Source organism: Eutrigla gurnardus (genome assembly GCF_963514095.1).
Source record: "Eutrigla gurnardus genome assembly, chromosome: 15".
Taxonomy (NCBI): Eukaryota; Metazoa; Chordata; class Actinopteri; order Perciformes; family Triglidae; genus Eutrigla; species Eutrigla gurnardus.
In genome coordinates this window covers 16,741,793-16,761,766 of record NC_139938.1, presented here as the reverse complement: position 1 = coordinate 16,761,766, position 19,974 = coordinate 16,741,793, and the positions used below count along the sequence as shown (strand labels likewise).

The 19,974-nt window shown below is 43.4% G+C and overlaps 1 protein-coding gene across 2 annotated transcripts in view; it reads left to right on the top strand.

Moving 5' to 3' along the window:
* Window positions 1-11,487, top strand: part of fstl4 (follistatin-like 4) — a 172,398-nt gene extending 160,911 nt beyond the window's left edge. For both annotated transcript variants that reach the window (XM_084029131.1, XM_084029130.1), the window contains exons 13-16: window positions 179-328; window positions 3,165-3,272; window positions 7,784-7,893; window positions 8,072-11,487. In XM_084029131.1, coding sequence (XP_083885257.1) covers window positions 179-328; window positions 3,165-3,272; window positions 7,784-7,893; window positions 8,072-8,774 — 1,071 coding nt within the window. In that variant the 3' untranslated portion in view covers window positions 8,775-11,487. The remainder of the gene's footprint in view (window positions 1-178; window positions 329-3,164; window positions 3,273-7,783; window positions 7,894-8,071) is intronic.
* The last annotated feature ends 8,487 nt before the right edge of the window (window positions 11,488-19,974 follow it).

The window sequence follows — 19,974 nt, the reverse complement described above, 5'->3', positions numbered from 1 at the left end:
GACTCAATTAGCAAATGGATATCATGATATGATCGAGTCAACACGATTCACTTAAACGGAGATTTTTAGTACATTTTGAACGATCTCCTTCATGACGGAGTCGAAAGCTTCTCATCCTCCCCTCCCTCCCCCGCTGCTCCCTCCCTCCTCCCATCATCCTCTCTGTTCTTCTCCCCAGGAGGAGATGTGTCCTAAGGGTGAGGGCGTGTCACCTCAGCACTGCGTGTGGTCCTCAGCAGTCAACATCCGGGACAAGTACATCTACGTGAGCCAGCCCCTCCTGAGCCGGCTGCTGGTGGTCGACATCCAGGCACAGAAGGTGGTGCAGGTGGGTGGAGCAGCCGCCGGAGTCTTCATGTCTCAGAGAGCAAACCACACATTTATGGAGAAAACTTTTCTATTTTCTGCAAAGTTTAACAGCAGCTCATATCGACTGTTAACGTTGTCTTCTCTGGAGTTTTTCTTTTCATGTTTCAGGGGTTTCATTCTTTAGGTGTTCAGGAAGTAGATCATTTAAGATCAGTTCAAGTAGTCTGCAGCAGATACTAAGCAGATATGAAAAAACACCTCAATTAGCATCCCTAACGTTAACGTATATAGCGATCTTGAACGTAACTTCTGTGTCACAGTTTCACAAGTTTGTTTTTCTATAATAAACATCTAGGCAGCTTATGGTTTATTATATTCATGTCGTCTTCATGGGTCATTAAGTGTTGACCTTTCTTTGTAGCTTTAGCACATATATATCATATAAATATAGCAACATCACACATGTAGTCAGAGGTTTTAAAGACAGCTGTGATGAAGTCAGCCGCTCCAAAGAAGACACGTTTGTCTTCCTCTTTGCAAAAAAGACGTATTTCAAAATGATGACGATGAATTGTGTGTAGCTTTACGTTTATTAAACTGTTTAAAACACACATCCGTGTTCGGCTGCACGTCAAGTGCATTTGATCCAACTTGCACACGCCGCCGCCGAGCCGCCGCCGACGGATGAAGACCACATGCAAGAGGGAAATAAATCAAGTGCACTTGGAGCGCCTGAAACAATGCGGTGCCCAGGTGGGTGCTGGCTCGCCTCGCCATTCATCTCGCCTGTAACGGCTGTTTAGAGACCGAATCCCTCAGGTGTTCTTCCAGGGTCAACATCATTAATACTGAGCCACCAGATGAGAGGAAATAGGCTCAAAACGCGAGGAGAAGGAGGGCGAGAGGGAAGTAGCAGTGTGAGTGGAGTCCAAGGAGAGAGAGAACGGCAGGAAGTCGGTGGGAGGCGGAGCCTGATCATCATCCACGTTTCAGATGTGCTTTGTTTCATTTCTCTCAACATCTCGTTGCAAACGGCTTCAGAAAAGCTGAACGTTCTTTGGAATAAAACAGAAGATATCGTGTGTTTCCTGCAGGATGAAATCCGTGTGTTTGAATCCACCAGGGAGGTTCATTTGTTCACCCGACTTTAAGAAAACTTTCTGGAAGCGTGCAGCATGGGAACACGGAAAACCTCCCGTTCATCTCTGAGTGGATCCGAATCACAAGGACATGTTCGCATTATTTGACACTTTTTTGCTGTTAACGTGGTGAGACATCTGGCCTTGGCAGAGGTTTGAGATCTCTGAGTGCTCCGGTCTTCTGTGTTAGTGATAAATCACTGCCGTGAAAAACAAACTGGAACACAAATATAACTTATTGGATTTAGTGTTGGCTTTACTGGAGATGGATCAGTTCATCACAAGAAACCTTTTAACGCCTGAAAGTGAAGTAAAACCAGGTTAAGGTTCATTAAATGAATGATTTAATGATATACATAAACATTTTAATGATTTCCCTGAAGTGAGCCACATGGTTTCTCTGGATAAGAGATGCCACTTAAACCTTTGGAACTGAGACTTTTTGCAGTTTTTTACTACTTTTATTACCTTTATTACTATTATTGTTACAGGAGTCACATCGTATACACCCTTTTTTTAAGCCTTATTTATTTACATATAAACGGAGGTGCCAAAAGTACATTCTATATTCACGTAGAAGTACTGATTCAACTTCTTTCCTCAAGTAAAAGTGAAAAGTTCAGGCTCTGAAATGTCCTCAAAGTAGAAAGTTAAAATGTGTAAACTTACCCCATGAAGGACATTTCTACTGGCTGGTTCTTTTTTTGGCAAGGCTGATTTAGAATAATCAGTAATTCCCCTTCAATGCATTAAAACTAAAATAATAAGGCTGTTTGTGAGGAGTAGAAAGTACAGATTTTTGTTTGTTATACTTGTAGTGTATAAAAGTAAGGAAGTTGTCAGAACAATGAATCCTCCGGTAAAAAACACCTTGTAAACAAAAACAAAAACAGCTTGTAAAGACACACATTACCCAAACCACACGTATACAGCATCAGTGAGCTCTCCCTGTTAGAATCCACAAGAAAACAAGACACACCTTATCGTCTCCCACGTTGATCTTTGATAGAAAGGCAGCTGGAAGAAGAAAAAAGAGAGTTTTGACACCAGAATATTGATAAGAAGAGTAAATCACTTATTGAAGGAAACCAGCCACTGTAATGTCCCTCCAGCTGCCTCTGATTCTGCTCCGTTCAACGTTGCTCGTATCGTCTTAAAGCACATCAGCATTCCTCCACACACACACACACACATGCTGACACCCGGCTGACCGGTTCAGAGCGGAGGCCGGACCTCCCATTACTGAACACAGAGCTCATGGTCTCGCTCCGCCGGCGAGGGAGTCAGCGGCTCCCTGTCCACCGGCCAGAAGCAGGGTAATGGATTGTGTTATTCCTGGCTGTTGACATTGCAGCAGGCCGAGGTTGAATACACCCCCCCCTCTCTCTCTCTTCTCCATGCCCGTTCTATCGTTCCCTTTCCATTTTCTCCAGTTCTTCTGCGTTCTCTCGGTTCTTTCACCTGATGCGTGTCAGAAAACGCTCTCCAGCAGGAACGCCGTAAAAGTGCACATGCTGTCAACGTCCTCTGCCATTTGAACCAGGTTTCCACCCCATCGCTTCGGAGATAACAGCTTACCCCGAGTGTGTTGCATTGTGGGTAAAGGGTTGTTGGCCAGTGAGACGCTGTTGCATGTATGCGTCCTCTGTGATGCACTTCACACCGATGGAAAGAACTTTAAAAAACGTTTCATTGAATCCTTCTTGTCTCTTCCAGGCGGTAACAACGGATCCCTTTCCTGTGAAGATGCTCTACGACAAGTCACATGACCAGGTCTGGGTGCTCACATGGGGGGACATGGACAGGACTCACCCAACACTGCAGGTGGGTGTTGAGTGTCTACAGCACCTACACGTTTATTTTAAAGGGGGAGTCATAGAAGACGTTTCCTATAGAAGCATCTGTGTTCCATGAACATGTAATGAATGTGATTATTAGAGTGCAGGAAGTCCATCTCGTTTACAGCCTCATTTTTAAACCCAGTTAGTGATTATTTGCTGAACATACGACTCTTTCCTCCGCCGTCCCACGCCTACGTTAGTGCGTCATTGTGAACTCTGATCAGCGTTTATTTACTTGGAGGAACATAATCTATTTAAGCTGCAGAAAGTTCTCCGAGCGTGGATAGAAACAAACTAATAGAGCTCCGCTGTGATAAGTGTTTGCTTATAAAAGCATCTAATGCATGAATGTTTTACAACATTTACCAAAAAAAAAAAAAAAAAACAGCTGCATGGCGGCGTCCCTTCGGACCGCTGGTGTTGGAGGCTTCACAAATGAGGAATGATCACAGGTGTGGTTGTATTTAATCCACCTCGGGGGATTGGGTGAGGCGAGGGGAGAGAGAGAGGGGAGGGGGGAGAGAGAGGGAGAGAGAGAGAGAGAGAGAGAGAGAGGGAGGGGGGGAGAGAGAGAGAGGGAGGGGGAGGATGCAGGGAGGGCCGAGGAGGTGGAGGGGGAAAGAGAATGGATCTGTTACCCGCAGGGGAAAAGGTACGCTGCTGTGTGTGTGTGTGTGTGTGTGTGTGTGTGTATATGTGTGTGTGTGTGTGTGTGTGTGTGTGTGTGTGTGTGTGTGTGTGTAAAGCCACCAAGGGATCCCATTGTAATCTCGGACACAAACATGTTTATTGTTGTGCCTCGTCCCATTGGAGGATGGGTCCCGTCGTCGTCATGTGATCATACACACATATTCATGACTCTTCAGAGGATCCGTCGGCGTGTAATGACTCGTTTTCTATTCAGCACGGATGCAAACCGTTTGTTTTGCAGTGTTGTTATTGAAGCCGGTGCTTCCGTGGACATTTTTAATTACTTGGATGATAATCAGTGTTTGTGTAGAAATCCTGCAGTTGTTTGTCTAATTGTCCTATGAATGAATTTTTCACTTTCAGATTATTCAAAAGAGACTTTTTTACTCTAAAGGTGCCAGAGTAGTGAGAAGTCGACCACCTGTTTGTGGGTTTAGCAGTTTTCCACTGATTAACAATCTGCACGGCCGATTAGGCGCCGCGTGTGCGTCCGTGTTTCTTCGTAGATGTCGGCGTGCTAGCGGCGGAGGGATTCGCCGTCCCGGTTAACGTGCACGCCGTTCCTGTCGCTCAGCTCCTCGCAGGTTATAATTGCAAATGAACAGAAAATTCAGTGAAATTGTTTTTCATCACACAGACATAACAACTTCCCCTCGTATAATTTGAAACAATCAGCGTACAGAGCAGCTTTGCATAACATTTGGTGGCTGCCGCCCAAACTGCGGAAAGCACATTTTTTTGGTGTTTTTTCCATTTTTATTCCCTCCCCTTCCTCCACTTCTTCAGAAGTAATGAATAATTAGAGAGCAGGCGATGAATCACTCAAAAATGCAATTGCAGGGAAACTGCATAATGGGATTGGAGGCCGTGTGGATCACACCACAAATAAATGGTCTGATAATGTCATTATCGTTTGGACGGGAAGTAATTGACCTGTTCGGCAGCAGCCCGTCGCCGCCGGAGACGCCGCTCCGCTTCGGCGGTCATACATGTGTGTGTGTGTGTGTGTGTAAGTGTGTGTGTGTGTGGTACTTGAGAGCGGCCATGTTTCGGGGAAGGCTCAATATCTGGGTGTAAACATCAGAAGGAGGCTGATTGTCGATTCATTAGGGAAGACAAATGGCCGCTCGCGTCCACAGGAAGACATTTAGCTCTCGGCCACTTCGTGTTTCTCTGTAGTAATAATAATAATAATCCCCCCGTCCGATTTCTCCCCATCTATCTCTCTATAAGCTTTGCCAAATATGCGTTGAGGACTTATTATTATAATCATTTTAAGTTAAATCATTATTACGAGGACATGTGTGCAGTTCAGGCTGCCAGAATCGTCTCTGTTGTTTTAAATCTCATAAAAAAAGGTATTTAATCCGTTTAGTTGAATTAGTTTCGTATCTTTTGTTTTGTGTCTTTTGTGTTTCACTGAGCTTTTTCTTGGCAGTCTTATCTCTCTTTAAAAATACAGTATTCTGTTTGCAAAGTCAGATTTATACAATAATTCTGGGTTTGTCAAGCCGAAGTCCCAGTCGTCTGGATGTCATTCCAATTTCACTTTCAACATCGGAACTGATATTTTTATCTACTCTCTACTCTTTTTATCTATCTACTCTTGTTGTTGTTGTTTGTTTTTTTACAAAACAAGCAAAGAACCCAAAACCTCAACATAATGCCTAATAATTGGAATTGTATACAATTGAAATCCGGGGCATCTGGTGGCCTCGTGGTTGAGAAACAATCTCCCTGCTTCCATTCTGGCCTGTAAACCTGGTTGCATTTATTATGCTGTAAACTGTCCAATAAAGAATATACAAACTGTTTAACATGACGAATATGAATAATATATGATGATGCAAGAACAAATTAACAACACTATGAATCTGCAGACATCTAATGAAGTTCATTTAGTGTTATAGTGTAATATCTCATCTGCATATCAGCAAACATCTGTCTCCTTCCTTATGCATGCATTTATAAATATATCATATCCGCCTCGGGTATTAAAACACACAAAGTATCAATTCAAGTTTTTAAATTCTGCATTGATCTTGAGCAACGGGAACAGGAAGTCCACCAGGTTCTTGATTGCTCCCGAGGAGCAACAAGACGAGAAATTCTGCAAAAAGTGTCTTGTAAGATTTATTGCGTTTAAAAAATTACACAGAATTTAAGGAGCCTCATGTTATGGTCGCTCTGCTACGACGGGGAATGAAAGCCACTGTAGGAAAAGTAAATGCGACATTCATGGGAAGTTAGCTAGCATAGATGTTGTTAGCATCGTAATAAAGTAGCAAATCTGCAACTTAGAAAGTTGCTCCTTTTTTTCTCTGAATATTGCCCATGAATATTTTTTTTCCTACAGTGGCCATAATACGCCGTCGTAAATACGCCGTCTTACTCTGCAGTTGGATGGGCGAGCAAACATTAAGCTCCTCCTCCTGCAGGCGTTCGCCAGTTAAACAGTGTGTGGATATTAAATCCAAGCATGGCGTTAAGTCGCGAGCAGCCGCCGCCAAGACACTAAGGCTAATAATACATGAGCGCTACGACACTGAACCTCATTAACTGCCGTCATTGTATTCCACGGCGGTTGTAATGACTTTTTCTTTTAATGAGGATTCTTTTCATGTCTCAGCGGTGAGAAGGCGGCAGGTCTGTTTGTTAAAAAATGGATGAGAAAGTCAGGAGGACGGATAAGAATATACCGACCCTGCAAAACTTAAGCAGCTGTTTAAGAGGGGAGTGTGGAGTCGGGGGTGGGGAGCCCCCCACTGGGCATCAGGTAGCTCAGCTTCAGTGGCGTCGGCATCACAATAGATGCAACACTCCGTTCTTTGCTTTTAAAACAGGATTCTATAGGTTCTCCTGCAGCATTCGCCTCCGTGTTTGAACCTCCAGCCGAGCGGCTCCGAGAATATTAAGTTTGTCAAACTCGGGAGGAAAAAGAGACATTTTTTTTACTCTAAAGCAGAAGTTGAACCCATAAACAACCACGCTTGTCCTTCATGGTGACCTCATCATTCAGGCGAGTCATGATGAAGCGTGGTGTCGTCGGCGTAGCGTTCGCCGCCTTGCAAACATGCTGATTCAGTCGCAGGTGTAGTCGACATGAGAGATGGGGGCCGTTTATCGGGATGTCAGCTTCTAAGACAACATCGTAGAATAAGATGCTTTATCAGAGGGGGGGGCACGTTTTATCAGCTCCAGTCATATACTACAGATATTTATCTGCTCCAGGATATATGGGCATGTCATCTGGACAAGCTGCTGCTTGCTAACAGCTGAGATATGAGCCTCTCTTCTGATGAAGCTGAAAGCTTTTTTAACCATCATGGCGGCTGGATTCCCTTCGAGCAGGAGAAGCAGGCTGATGTTGATGTTTGGGTTTTTGATAAGGATCCATAATTAGTTTGACAATTGTAAGAGATGAAACACGGTGTTGGACTGAAACAAATAGTTCAAAGCCTCATTTGTATTGTTGATAATGAAATGATTATCTTTAATAACGTTCAGAAACATTGACTTCTTCTCCTCTCGCTCTCTCAAACACACACAGGAGGTCTCTGAATACCCCACAAAGCAATAGTTCTGTAAAACTGGGTTGCTATGCCGACCCCGGTTCGAATCCCGGCCGGAGGTCCTTTGCTGCATGTCACATCCCCTCTCTCTCCTCATGTTTCCAAACCATCCACTGCTAATAAAGGGCGTCTATGCCTCAAAAAAATCGTTAAAAAAAAAAAAAAAAAAAAAACTGGGTTGCTATGTTTTTATAGGTATTTAATATTCATGCCGTCTTCGCTCCGCCATCAGGTAATTCCTCAAGCCAGTGTGGGAGAAGTCCATCACGCCATCCGCACAACTTTCCAGAGGGTCAACGACTTCTTCATCCCTCCAACCAACCTCATCATCACCCACGTGAGGTAAGACAGCACACACACACACACACACACACACACACACCTGCGACCTCATCGCTCATCACGGCCGTCCTTCTCAAGTGAAGGAGAAAAGAGCAAATGAGAATCCTAATGAGAATCTGGATTTTTTTATGGAAAAATGGAGAAAGGCTATTAACCTCTCTGAACTTTGTCGGTTTAGGTTTGCCTTCGTCTTCCTCAAAAACGAACCGGCGGTGCACAAGATCGACCTGGAGACCTTCCACCGCGTCAAGACCATCAGCCTGAAGAACTACAGCTGCGTCCCGGTCGGCATGGCCTACACACACCTGAGCGGCTTCTACTTCGTCCAGTGCCAGAGCCGGAGCCACCTGCAGGCCCCGCCCCAGCTCCTCATCGACAGCGTGACGGACGCCGTGATCGGCCCCAACCGCAACGTCACCGGGCAGCCGTTCGTGTCGCCGGACGGCCGCTACATCGTGACCCCTGACCTGCAGAGCTCGAAGCTGGTGGTGCAGACGGTGTCGTTCCAGGGGGAGCTGGGCCTGAACCAGGAGCTGGACCAGCCCGTGGCCGTCTCCGATCTGGCATTCCAGCCGTCCTTCATGGAGTCCAACCAGCACGTGGTGGTCGCCACCTCGGGCTCAGGCACGGACCTGCTGTTTGCCGATCTGTCCTCGGGCCGCGCCGAGGTTCTCCGAGGCCTCAAGGAGCCGCTGGCCCGCCAAGCCTGGCCCTGGGGGGGCCCCAACCGAGTGGTGGTCTCCAGCGGCTTGTTCGGACAGTACCTGGTGACGCCGTCGGCCGAGTCCCTCTTCGTGCTGAACGGCAAACAGAGAACGCCGCACTGCGAGGTGTCAGACATCAAGAGAGGCAACACAGTCGTCTGGGTCGGCGAGGTATGAGTGAAACAGAAACAGAAAGCCGGAGACGTAGGATTAGGGGACAGACGTATATGAAAAATAGGAAAGATCAGGCCAAAATTACCTATTCTAAGATTTATGTGAACGTAAGTTGTGGACTCAACCCTGGGACTGAGCGAGAGGGTGATTCATGGGTTTATTGTAACAAAAAGTACACTTCAAAATAGAGTAATGAGAAAAAAAGATTAAGAAACCCTGTTGTGATATTCCTCCTGGGAGAAAGTGTCAATGCCGTTCAGTGCAACAGTGATCTACGTGCACTCGACTATAGAGAATTGTACATTATTGCACTTCCTTCCATGTTGTCACAGCAAATAGGTGAAGAGGGGGTTATTAAACGAACTATGAACTATGCACAATGCTCACTTTTTTTAGAGTAAAAAGCTTTTTCCGACTTTTTGTTTGAATCTCAACAAATGTTTGTCGTCTTCACCAGTGCTGCATATAATCACCACCAACTGTCCGTCTGTCCCGTTTGCCTTTTAGTGTCCGTGTGTTTCCGAGTCCTTCTAAAACCAAACCCATCCCGTTTCTCCGCCTTCGGCATGGTATCGTACTGTATCCTCCCTCCGAGAGCGCTCATCCTCCTCCACGCCGGCAGAGGTTGGCTTTATGCACATGTGTGTAACACCCTCGATTGTCTCTCCAAAGAGCCCGACGGTCCGTTAGATGTCCTCAATGGAAGTCCATCTCTCACATGTATTCTGTAGCCGCGGAGCCTGAAAACGCCAGATTCCCCTCGGCATGGAAGTGGCATCAACTGTATCTGATTGGCTGTGAGCATTTATGCTTCCTCCCAGAGAGCCGTGCTTCAGGATCAGACTCCGACGTGTGTTGAGGATGCTGTTTTATCGTTATTATTTTCCAATACGGCACGCCTGCTTTTGAAACAACCCAGTATTATTGGTCTGGAGGCAGAAAGCGATGAAACACCAGCAGCTCTTCGTCCTTCTCCGGTTCAAACGTCTTCTGTGTAATTTGCGTTTACCATGTGCACAAATCATCATAATGATGTTCCATTAGCGGCTGCTTTTTCCCGCAGATCTAATAATGTTGTCAGTAATTACGTGTCGAGGTCTATACTTGAAGACTTGAAGCTCACAGATGTCAGGCTTAAATGGGTGCTTTTTCCTTTGTGTTTTTCTGGCTGCAAAGCCCCGATATGCCTCAAAATGCAGCTTAAAATGAATAACAGATGTCCTCAATATCCTTTAATATCTGGCATATATGTTTTTTGTTTTCTCATTTTATAAAATAAGAAAAAATCGGGAGCTATTTTTCAATTAGCTGATTACCCATCACAAGCAAAATGTGTGTACTCCCTGAATACTTGCTTATCTATATGAGCTTCGATTAGAAAATATACATGCTATCATATCTGAATCATCCAAAATGAGCTTTTGTAGCCTGCAGCTCTCAGCTAGAAGCGAAGAAAAGTATGCCGACGCAGATTTCACAGACTCTCCCGTTAAACTGAATCAACTAAAGATAGTGGACGATGTCAACAACGCTGATGCTGATCGCTCCCTGCATGGAAAACCCTGGGATGCTCTCTGGTACACAAACGTAGTCGCTGCACAAATACTCACAGCCGGTAGGATTTTGCAGTTGTTGACCTTTTCTTGCTCGGAGGACGTTAAACTCACTCTTCCCCCCGACGGACGTCCACAGAACAAAAACTCCCAACTTCAGGGTCAGAAATCAGAGACCTTAAAAAAATAAAGAGGACTGGAATCTTATGAATGGAGGATATCTGCTCACCCCCCTCCCCCCCCCACCCACAAACCAACAGCAGCCCAAATTAAATATGAATCATCATTAATAAGTAGTCGTGCCTGTAACTCCCCCGATGCGATGTCATGTTTAGGGTAGAAACCGAGCTGTGTGAGAAAAGGAAAAAAAAAGATTTGTTGTTGTTGCTTGTGATTTCGGTATTTGCTGCTAATCTGCCATGAAAACAACCCGTTCTGGCCCGACGGCGATGACTTAATGATAGACCACTGTTGCACTGAGGAGAGAAATATTCTATCTGACATACTTCTACGTTTGTTGAATGGAAATGTTGTCAAATCGGTAGCTCAGTTTTTCTCACTGTATGATTGAAAGAAAAAAAAAATAAGGAATTCGGCTCTGATGCTTCCTGAAGTCACTCTCCCATCCAAAGTCACTCCCCCGGCGGTCGGACCGAGTCCTCTTCCAGGATCGGCCGGCTCGGAGACGTGCATGTAATGAAAATAGACCTCCGACATCATCATCGACCTCTCAGCGATCTCACAGTCACACACGGTTTACAGTCGCTCGTGAAAACGTCACTTTTTCCGTCGCATCGTCACGTCCGTCAGCTTTTCTCTTGAGGTCAAATCAGCAGTGTGACGTCGCTACTAGAGCCAAGGAGAGCCAGAAGAAAAGAGGCCCCGCCCCCCGCTCGCTGACATCACCACCTCGTTGGCTTTAGCTCGTTGTTGTCTGTTCGGATCCTCCTTCAGTGTCACATGACTGTTTATGTAGCTGTCCTCCGGAGGCTGCAGAGCTGAACCACTCGGGTGTGCTAGACGTTGATAGGAACCACTGTTGTAGATAACATTGTTCATGTTTAGAACACGTTCGGACATGACAAAACTGACTGTACAGTTTTCTTTATGCATTTTCTGTGTTCTGGTTTATGAGGGAAATTGTTTTGTAAGAAAAAATCAAATTAAATATATGGTTAAAAAAATCACTCGTTTTGTTGTGTGATTGTTTTCAATGTGGATTTGTTTACGAGCTTCTTTGTTAAGGTCACAGCAAAAATAAAAATAGTATTGGATTCGCTGTTTAAGACCAAGCAATGCATCCTCAGACCTGATCAACTGACAACAGAATATTATGAAAGTAGTGCAGTTTTCTAACAGTTTTCTTTGCAGCTCAAAAAAAATGAATGTTTTCAATAAAATGAAGATGAAAAAATGTATACACATAGTATAATCTACCTCTGAGCCACAGCCAACCCTGTAGTAGTAGTAGTTGTAGTTATTCTATAACAATAGTAATAATTACTAAATAACCTTTATTATTTAAAGGGTTTTGTTGAACTGGCCTGTATTCATTGTTATCCTCGTCGCAGTAAAATGTAAAAAAAAAAGAAAAAAAGAAAACTTGTCTTTGATGACAGATGTTGACCAAAATTTGCGGGTAAGAAATAATAATTAATAATTAAAAAAATCTCTCTTTCTATATTCACATTTGTGTATACTTCTTGGTCGTCTTAGTCATGAATGTATTTGTGTGAAAAAAAAAATAATAATAATAATAATCCTGGACTTCGGTCACAGTTCACAGACTAACGAAGAAGATATTTTATGTCTGGATAATCTCCTGGATGTCTTTCTCGTCCTCTTCAAGGAGGTCCCAAACAAACACTGAGAACATAGATCAGTACTCTGTTATATAACAGTAACAAACACTCAACAACACATAACCAATCAAATATCTCACTAAATAACTTGGGGAGAAAAATAAGAATATAAATAGTAAAATGTAGAAAGAGTAAAACCTTAAACTTGACCCAATCAAACCCATCAAGAAATAATCATGAATCTATAATGAAAACATCCCTTAGTTGCAGGCTCATACTGCAGCAAGGCCTCCAGAAACACCACGACTCGTCAGTCCACCTTAAAAGTGATACAGCTTACGGAAAATGACTGGACAAGCCTGCGGTGTGACATCATCGCCGGCCCTGCCCACCTTGCAGATATTGTCATTTATGGTGTCGGTCCACAGATGAGCCGGCATCGAGCTGGCCTTCACTCCCGTGGAAGCGAATGTAATCTATTGTCTTTCTGTGCTCAACACGCTCCGTCAATCCATGACCATTACTCGCTCTGCTGAGGGCAGATGTCAATACTCCGTCACTGTCAGAGTGCCAGGAAGGGGCGAAAAGCAGAAGAAAGGACTTCTGGAGTCAAACATGAGTGAGATCGGAGAACCCGATCACACAGCCGATTACCGTCCCGTTCACGCCTGCTTCACTTTCCTATGAATCAGAATGGAGATGCCGGCTATCAGCCGGTCTGCGAGGCTCGCTGGCTTATCCATGAAAAGATTCACTCCCCGCCTGTCAAACAACAGATTCCTGTTTAATCGGATGACAATATGAGCTGAAAACAGTGTGGAATAGACTATTTAGCTGCTGTGAAAGTAGTATCGTAGGTTAAAAAGACAAATAACTGAAGTCATTGTAAAGCATATTGAAAGAAATTACCATGACGATGACCAATGACCCTGACGATGATGATGAAGACAATGACGTTGACCATGACGATGACCAATGACCCTGACGATGATGATGAAGACAATGACGTTGACCATGACGATGACGACGACGACGACTATGACGATGACGACTATGATGATGACCATGACGATGACCACTGACCCTGACGATGATGATAGTGACAATGGATTTGACCAATGACGATGACCATGACGATGTCCATGACGATGTCCATGACAATGACGGCGACGATGACTATGACGATGATCATGATGATGACCATGTCGATGATGACCATGACGATGACAGGACGATGACCAGAACTATGATGACGACGATGACCATGACCATGACCAGAACTATGACGACCATGGCGATGACCATGACGACGACCAGAACTATGACTATGGCGATGATCATGACGATGACCATGACCAGAACTATGATGACGACGATCACCATGACGACGACCAGAACTATGATGACGACGATGACAATGCCGATGTCCATGACTATGAGGAGTGAGAGCGCTGTTCTGATGGGGTGGGGCATTCTGGGAAACCGTCCACGTCGGGATGAAAACGAGCTTCAGCTCGTCTCAAAGGCTGCATCTGTTACTATCAGCTTTCATTAATTCATAGAATACAGTTTCTTCTGCCACGCTCTGACAGGGAAACAGCAATTAAACATTTTAACTCCATTCATGTCCCATCCAAAAGGCTGCAATCGGAACTAAATAAGCCTTAAAATATCACTTCCCTCATCAGTATGAAAAAGGGATGATTATGATGCTATGAAGTTAATTATCACTGGTATAGTTTATAATAAGTACTAACAAAAAAAACAACAGCCAAAATGATTCAGATGAGTTCTGGCAAACATCTCACTCACTGTCTCTGTTGATGAAGAGAGACCTTCTCTCACGCTGGTGAGGAGTTTGGAGCCAATGTTAGAAAAGTAACAGGAAACCCGAGAACAGACATTCAGCTTGGATAAATATTTAATTTGACAAAGCCTCTGTTTCTGCCGCATCCGTCTCTCACTTGGACGTACACAGATAAGAACCATCTGGGTGACATTCATTATGCAGAACTGCTGCCTTTTTGCTGCTTTAGGTATCACAAAACCTGGTATTATATTCTATATATATATACATATATAGAAAATAATAATCTACTGTTCCCACTGAGATTAAAATGTAGGAAATAATAATAAATCTACTCTATATGATAATAAAGCTGTATAATTATATTACTATAATATTTGTCCAATAATATATAGATGTAGGTGGCTATCTATGTTTGACATAGATAATATGTAATGAGGAATTTAGTAAGTACTTAATATTTAAATGTATCTGTAATAATAACACAGTAATTCAAAAGCTGCCCTTTTCATCATAATATTCCACCATTTTACTGGTTCTTTTCTCCTCCAAACTTCAGGTTTGTTTACCACAACTCATAAATACCCTAAATAAACATGATCTCTGACAGGGATTATGTGTTGTGGATTTCGTGATAATTGAATTACGCCAACTTTAAGTGTGATAACAGCCAGAACTGGACACGCCACTGTCACTTGTTTGGCACATAAGAAGATTAAAATTCCAGTGAAGTTTACGCATGTAAACAGTTTTGGTGAAAGAAGGATTAATGTCGGGATTAGAGTTGGCCAATTAATCTGGGGAAGGCTTTTACTTTTGGTTGAATAAACAAACTCTAATATGCTGATTTCCCCCGGAGCAGAACTCGCCTCGACGTTGACCCAGAATCAAACCGGCGTGGCGAGGCGTTGCTGGGTGTGGCTCTCTCACCATGACGGAGTTTTCACTTCATCCAGGCCAACTGGGATTCAAAGAGAAGGAAATATTAAAACATATCAACAGAATTAATGTGGAATTAGCATTGGCATTATTTCTTTACAGTTCCTGAATTATATAAAATCCTACTGATATAAAATCCTCCTGATATAAATATACTGATATAAAATCCTACTGATAGAAATATACTGATATAATGTCAGTAGTATCCTGAATATAATGTAATATAATCAAATTTACTTTCATATTTAAAGCAATTGTTCTCGAAATGCATGTCTTGTTCTGTTCACCGTGGTTACCATCTCACGTTAGCACGTTAGCATGCATGCTAACATCTGGTAATTGGCACAAAACACAAAGTGCTACCTGATAGGAATGGCGATCCATCTACCTTGGGACATCTTCGGGGGAGCGCTGGAGAGGTAAAGTCAGGGTCTTCTGAGGATGATCCCCATGCATTTCATGGTAATCCCTCCAGCAGTTGTTGAGATATTTCAGCGTGGATGAAAGCAGCGAGCCGACCGATCCTCAGCATCACGTCTGATACTCCAGGCTGACTGCTGTCATGTATCATTCACAGTATCCAGAAAGAAAGCTCCAGAGTACAGTAACGAGTGAAGACACGGCAGCTGTTCCACAGTCAGTTTCTGTGCAATGCTGCTGTCCAAACGCTCAGAGAAGGAAAACAAAGAGTGACGTTTTCATCATTAGGGCTGCTGCTCACGGTGCAGAGCGTCAGAAATCCAGGCCTGCTCGGCCAGGAATCTGTCATCGCTGCATCATTCATCGCCACTACAGAAAATAAACAAACAAGAGTGATGAATATGAAAAGACATGTTGAAACCTATGGCAGCCATCCACATTCACACAGCATTCCTGGGCGAAGCCTACAATGACTGGAGCAAGGATGGGAAACGACATGCAAACATCAGACATTTCTGTATGGGAGGGTCGCTTATTCATTCTATTCAAAGTCTGCCAGGTATATATCAGAAAATCAGGCTACAACGATGGCCAAATAGCAATGTATATACAAAAGGGGAACATCATTGCTGTTAAAAAAAGCACCATTGGTAGATACAAACATAAATGCAAAGGGGCTGTCCTCAACCATCAAGACAGCAACACCAATAAAGGTCACTGTAGGTCTTTAAGCAGTTTGAACAAGTAAACTGTCTTTTCTTTTAAGGCTTCACCCTGATGGAAGCGGACTCTCCTGGGGCGTCCTCTACGGCCAAAACCAAATACAGAATTGGGTTATAAGTGGGGTGTCAGCAGCACTAAGTCTTCGCTCCACTATTGTGCTGAATGAAAGGTCAAATCACACATTTGTTGCAATTCATCCTCAGGGAGCCATGCATGTTTGGACCAAATTTCCTAGAAATCCCTGCAATAGCAACTGAGACATTTCACTCAAAGCCACAGGTCAAGGTCAGAAGGATCTATCCTCCAGGGATTATGAATGTCTTTTTATGGCATTTTTTCATCCGTTGGCAGATTTCAGTTTAGGCCAAAATGGTGGATAAAACATGAGACCAACAGTCAAAACAGATGAAAGGAAAAAACATCTGCAGTAAAGTCAATTATGTTTGTATCCTCCGGGGACCATGAATGCCTGGAAAATTTTGTCATGGAAATTCACCAGATTTTTTGTTGGCATATTTCAATCTGGGCCCAACTGGTGGACCAACGATTAGACCAACATTAATCACTGATGAGAAGATCGCATCTACAGTAAAGTCACGTTTAGTTTGTGGTTTATATTTTAACAAGGTTTTACCTCCTTTTTACCTTCTTTTATTCAGGGAACATCGACATCAACCTCTTTTCATTGTAGCAGGAAAATAACTCCCAACACATCCGAAAAGTGGAGTCTGTTTCCGTTGGCTGCTGACGTGACACGCCACCACATCATTAATAAGATACAGTGGCGATGCCTTCATCACGGGGGCTGCTGCTGATGTAGACACTAAAAGGAAACCAGGTATCTTCCAGTGGGAATTTGTCAAGAATATGTCAGCCATTAGAGCTGAAGTGAGAAATAACAACGGCCATTAATATGAAATGTCACAGGGAGAAGTCTACGGTGAAGTCGGGGTCTGCTTACGGCTGACGTGACACTGTGGGACCGAATCACTACATTTCCAGCAGAGACGTAAGTAATGATGACAGGTATTAGTGCTCGATGTGATGCTGGTGGAGATGACTCGAGTGTCAGAAATAAAAGTGTGTTCAGTGACGAATGTGCTGCACATACATGATTCATGGGAGTGAGAGGAAATACCCATCATCCATAAACCGAAATATGGAAAGCATAGTCTTTGACTAGAAATGTGTATGTCTAAAGGAATCCCCCACACCCTCTGTATTTAAAATACTCAAATGATAAGTTCGCATTTTCCGGACATATTTGTGGAAACGGTGTCCAAGCTTCAGGCTCCTGGGGGTCGTTTCTCAAATTTGACTCGCGATTAAAGGTGCAATATATGACATTTGGATAAATGATTCACATAAATAACACAGCAGACAACATTTAGCTATGTAACGATATAGAGGAGTAATGCCTTCAGAGAATGAAGTCGCTCTCCGTCCTTCTGCGTTGTTATCTGAGCTTCTCTTTGCCGCTCTGCTCAGCTTTCATACAGCGGTTATGCCATGGGTTAACACTGTTAGCTCTGTCAGCACGCTTGTCGTGGTTTGTATCGTTAGCACTGTTAGCACTGTTAGCACCATTAGCCAGCTCGGTAGTCGCCGTCGTAATTCTCCCGATGTCAGTTTTTGCACCTTTAAAGCTTGGTAACGTTGGAGAAACCAGCTGAAAACCCCCCCAATGAAAGAACACTAGCTCCGAAATGTGTTAAATCTAGTGGGGAAGTCGCTTGGCAGGTTGACAACAATGACAGCCCCTCCCTTCAGGCCTCTCTCAGAAGCCACTCCCCCAAAAACCACGGACACGGCCGTTGTTAGAACTCACAGAAGACATGAACAGCTAGATGCCAGATTTTTCTTTTTTCCCCTTTTTCTCTCAGATAATTTGATTTATTGATTGCTGTCGGGATGTAGAAAGAAATTAGAGAGTACACAAAAATCTAAAATACATTACCCGCCCTAGATCTACAAGATTGGAAGCATTAATTTACACTCATATGAAGCAAATACAATTTAAAAGTATTTAGTAGGGTTTTGGGTTATTAGAATTTTGGCAAAAGAAGTACTCAAGTCAAAACGTGCAACAACCACGTATGTGCTGATTTCTTCTTGCCGTTCCATCTTCATGTTCCTTGTTCATCCCTCAAACACAAGCTCCTCCTGATCTCCAGAGTCTGACACTCCAGCGTTGGGTGGAGATAATTGATATGTTGTCTAGTGCCGTCGTGTGCATCGCCATGCGAAGACATGCAACACTTGAGTTGGGTTGGAAATGAGCTCCGCCCCCCTAACGCTCGGCCCCGTGAGCCCACTGAAGGGAGTATGGAGGAACATTTGCACCAAGGAATCTGTGCAACCACTGAGACTGCGATCGCTCTTCCCCTACATAATAACTCCTGTTTTTATAGAGCGGGGCTGCCTTTATCTTTTAGTCTTCAGAGGAAATGATAAGAAATAGCTGTTAAATCACAGGAAAACAACCCCTTTTAGGCAGAGAGGTTTGTCAAATGCAACACCTTGAATCTGTTTCACAATGGCACAGATGATTAAACTGCATATTTCAGCACTTAGAGCCCACGTGGGGTTCTGATGAAAACATTGCGTTTACTTAGTAGACGTGTGCTGTACGTAATGTTCCTGTCAAGAACCGTTTATCGTAATTGCCAAACTAAATTACATCCATTATCCCTGACGGCCTTACACCTAAAACAAATACTTTACCTTATGGCGCCATGCGTGGGACAATAGAGACATAATTTAGATAGAGCGTACGCCAGGCACTACGTTGATTGTGAGGAGTTTCCATTATCGGGATAATTGTTAACGATGCGGCCTAGCTGGGAGGTAAAAGATAGAGCCTGGTTTTAGACATCTTATTTAAGATTATTGTTTGATGTGTCATACATCTTACGCAATACAAATATTAAGTGATACCACTATCTTCCACTTTCATGGTTTTAAGCATGTTTTCATCTTATTTATTGTACCATAATTCAGTCCGACAATTGTTGGATATATATATATATATATATATATATATATATATATATATAAATAATTCTATAGCATATTTCAGCATTTAATTTCAGCTGGAATGTGTTTGATTGATTTTTTCTGAGAATATAAAAACTTGGTATTCCCATGCTTTCTGCCGAAGAGGCAAAACAGTCCCCGAGAAAGTATCATTCAGATTCTTTTTTTAAATAAAACTCAAAAATAGCAGTAACAATACTCTGTAAACAGACTGCTGCAGACACAGAAATGTGCTTTTGCGGTGGCTGTGGCCCAAAACCTATTTGGAACTACTGAGGCTTCTGGCTTATCCCACTTCAATAGGCAGCCATCCAGAAAGAGAGCTTCTTTCTACACAGCAGGCTACTGTGTGTGCTTCGTAGGCGGGAGAGAGCAGACACGTTGGGTTTAATACATGCACACAAAGCCACTTAGAAACATCGGAGCATCCCGAACAACCCCTCCAATAGACCAATCTAGTTCGCTATAGTTTAAAAAAAAAAAGATTTCACGGCGGCGACAATTTGAATTTAGAGGCTGGATGGCCTTTTTTTTAAACATACTTACATTACATGAATTTTACAGCATTTCAAAAAGGGTGCCGTGTTGAAAGAGACAAAAGTGGAAGCAGTAACATCAAGGAAATCTGCCTCCGTTATTACACTTAGTTGTCATCTGAAAATCAGATTTTTTTTTAATGGGTCAACCAGCAACCACACCGATCACAGTGAGGATTCTGTTCTTTGAGTTGCAGTGGAACACAAGTGTGAAACATCGAGTGCACGTTATTTTTAGAGCAGAAAATTGTACTTGTTTGTAAATGACTGTTCCCACCAACACACTCTAGTTGATGGCAGAAACACTCGTGTTCGTTTATTTGCCTCCCAGCGTGTTTCTGAGTGAACACAACCCACATACCTCAACTTACCTGAGCAGAACACTAC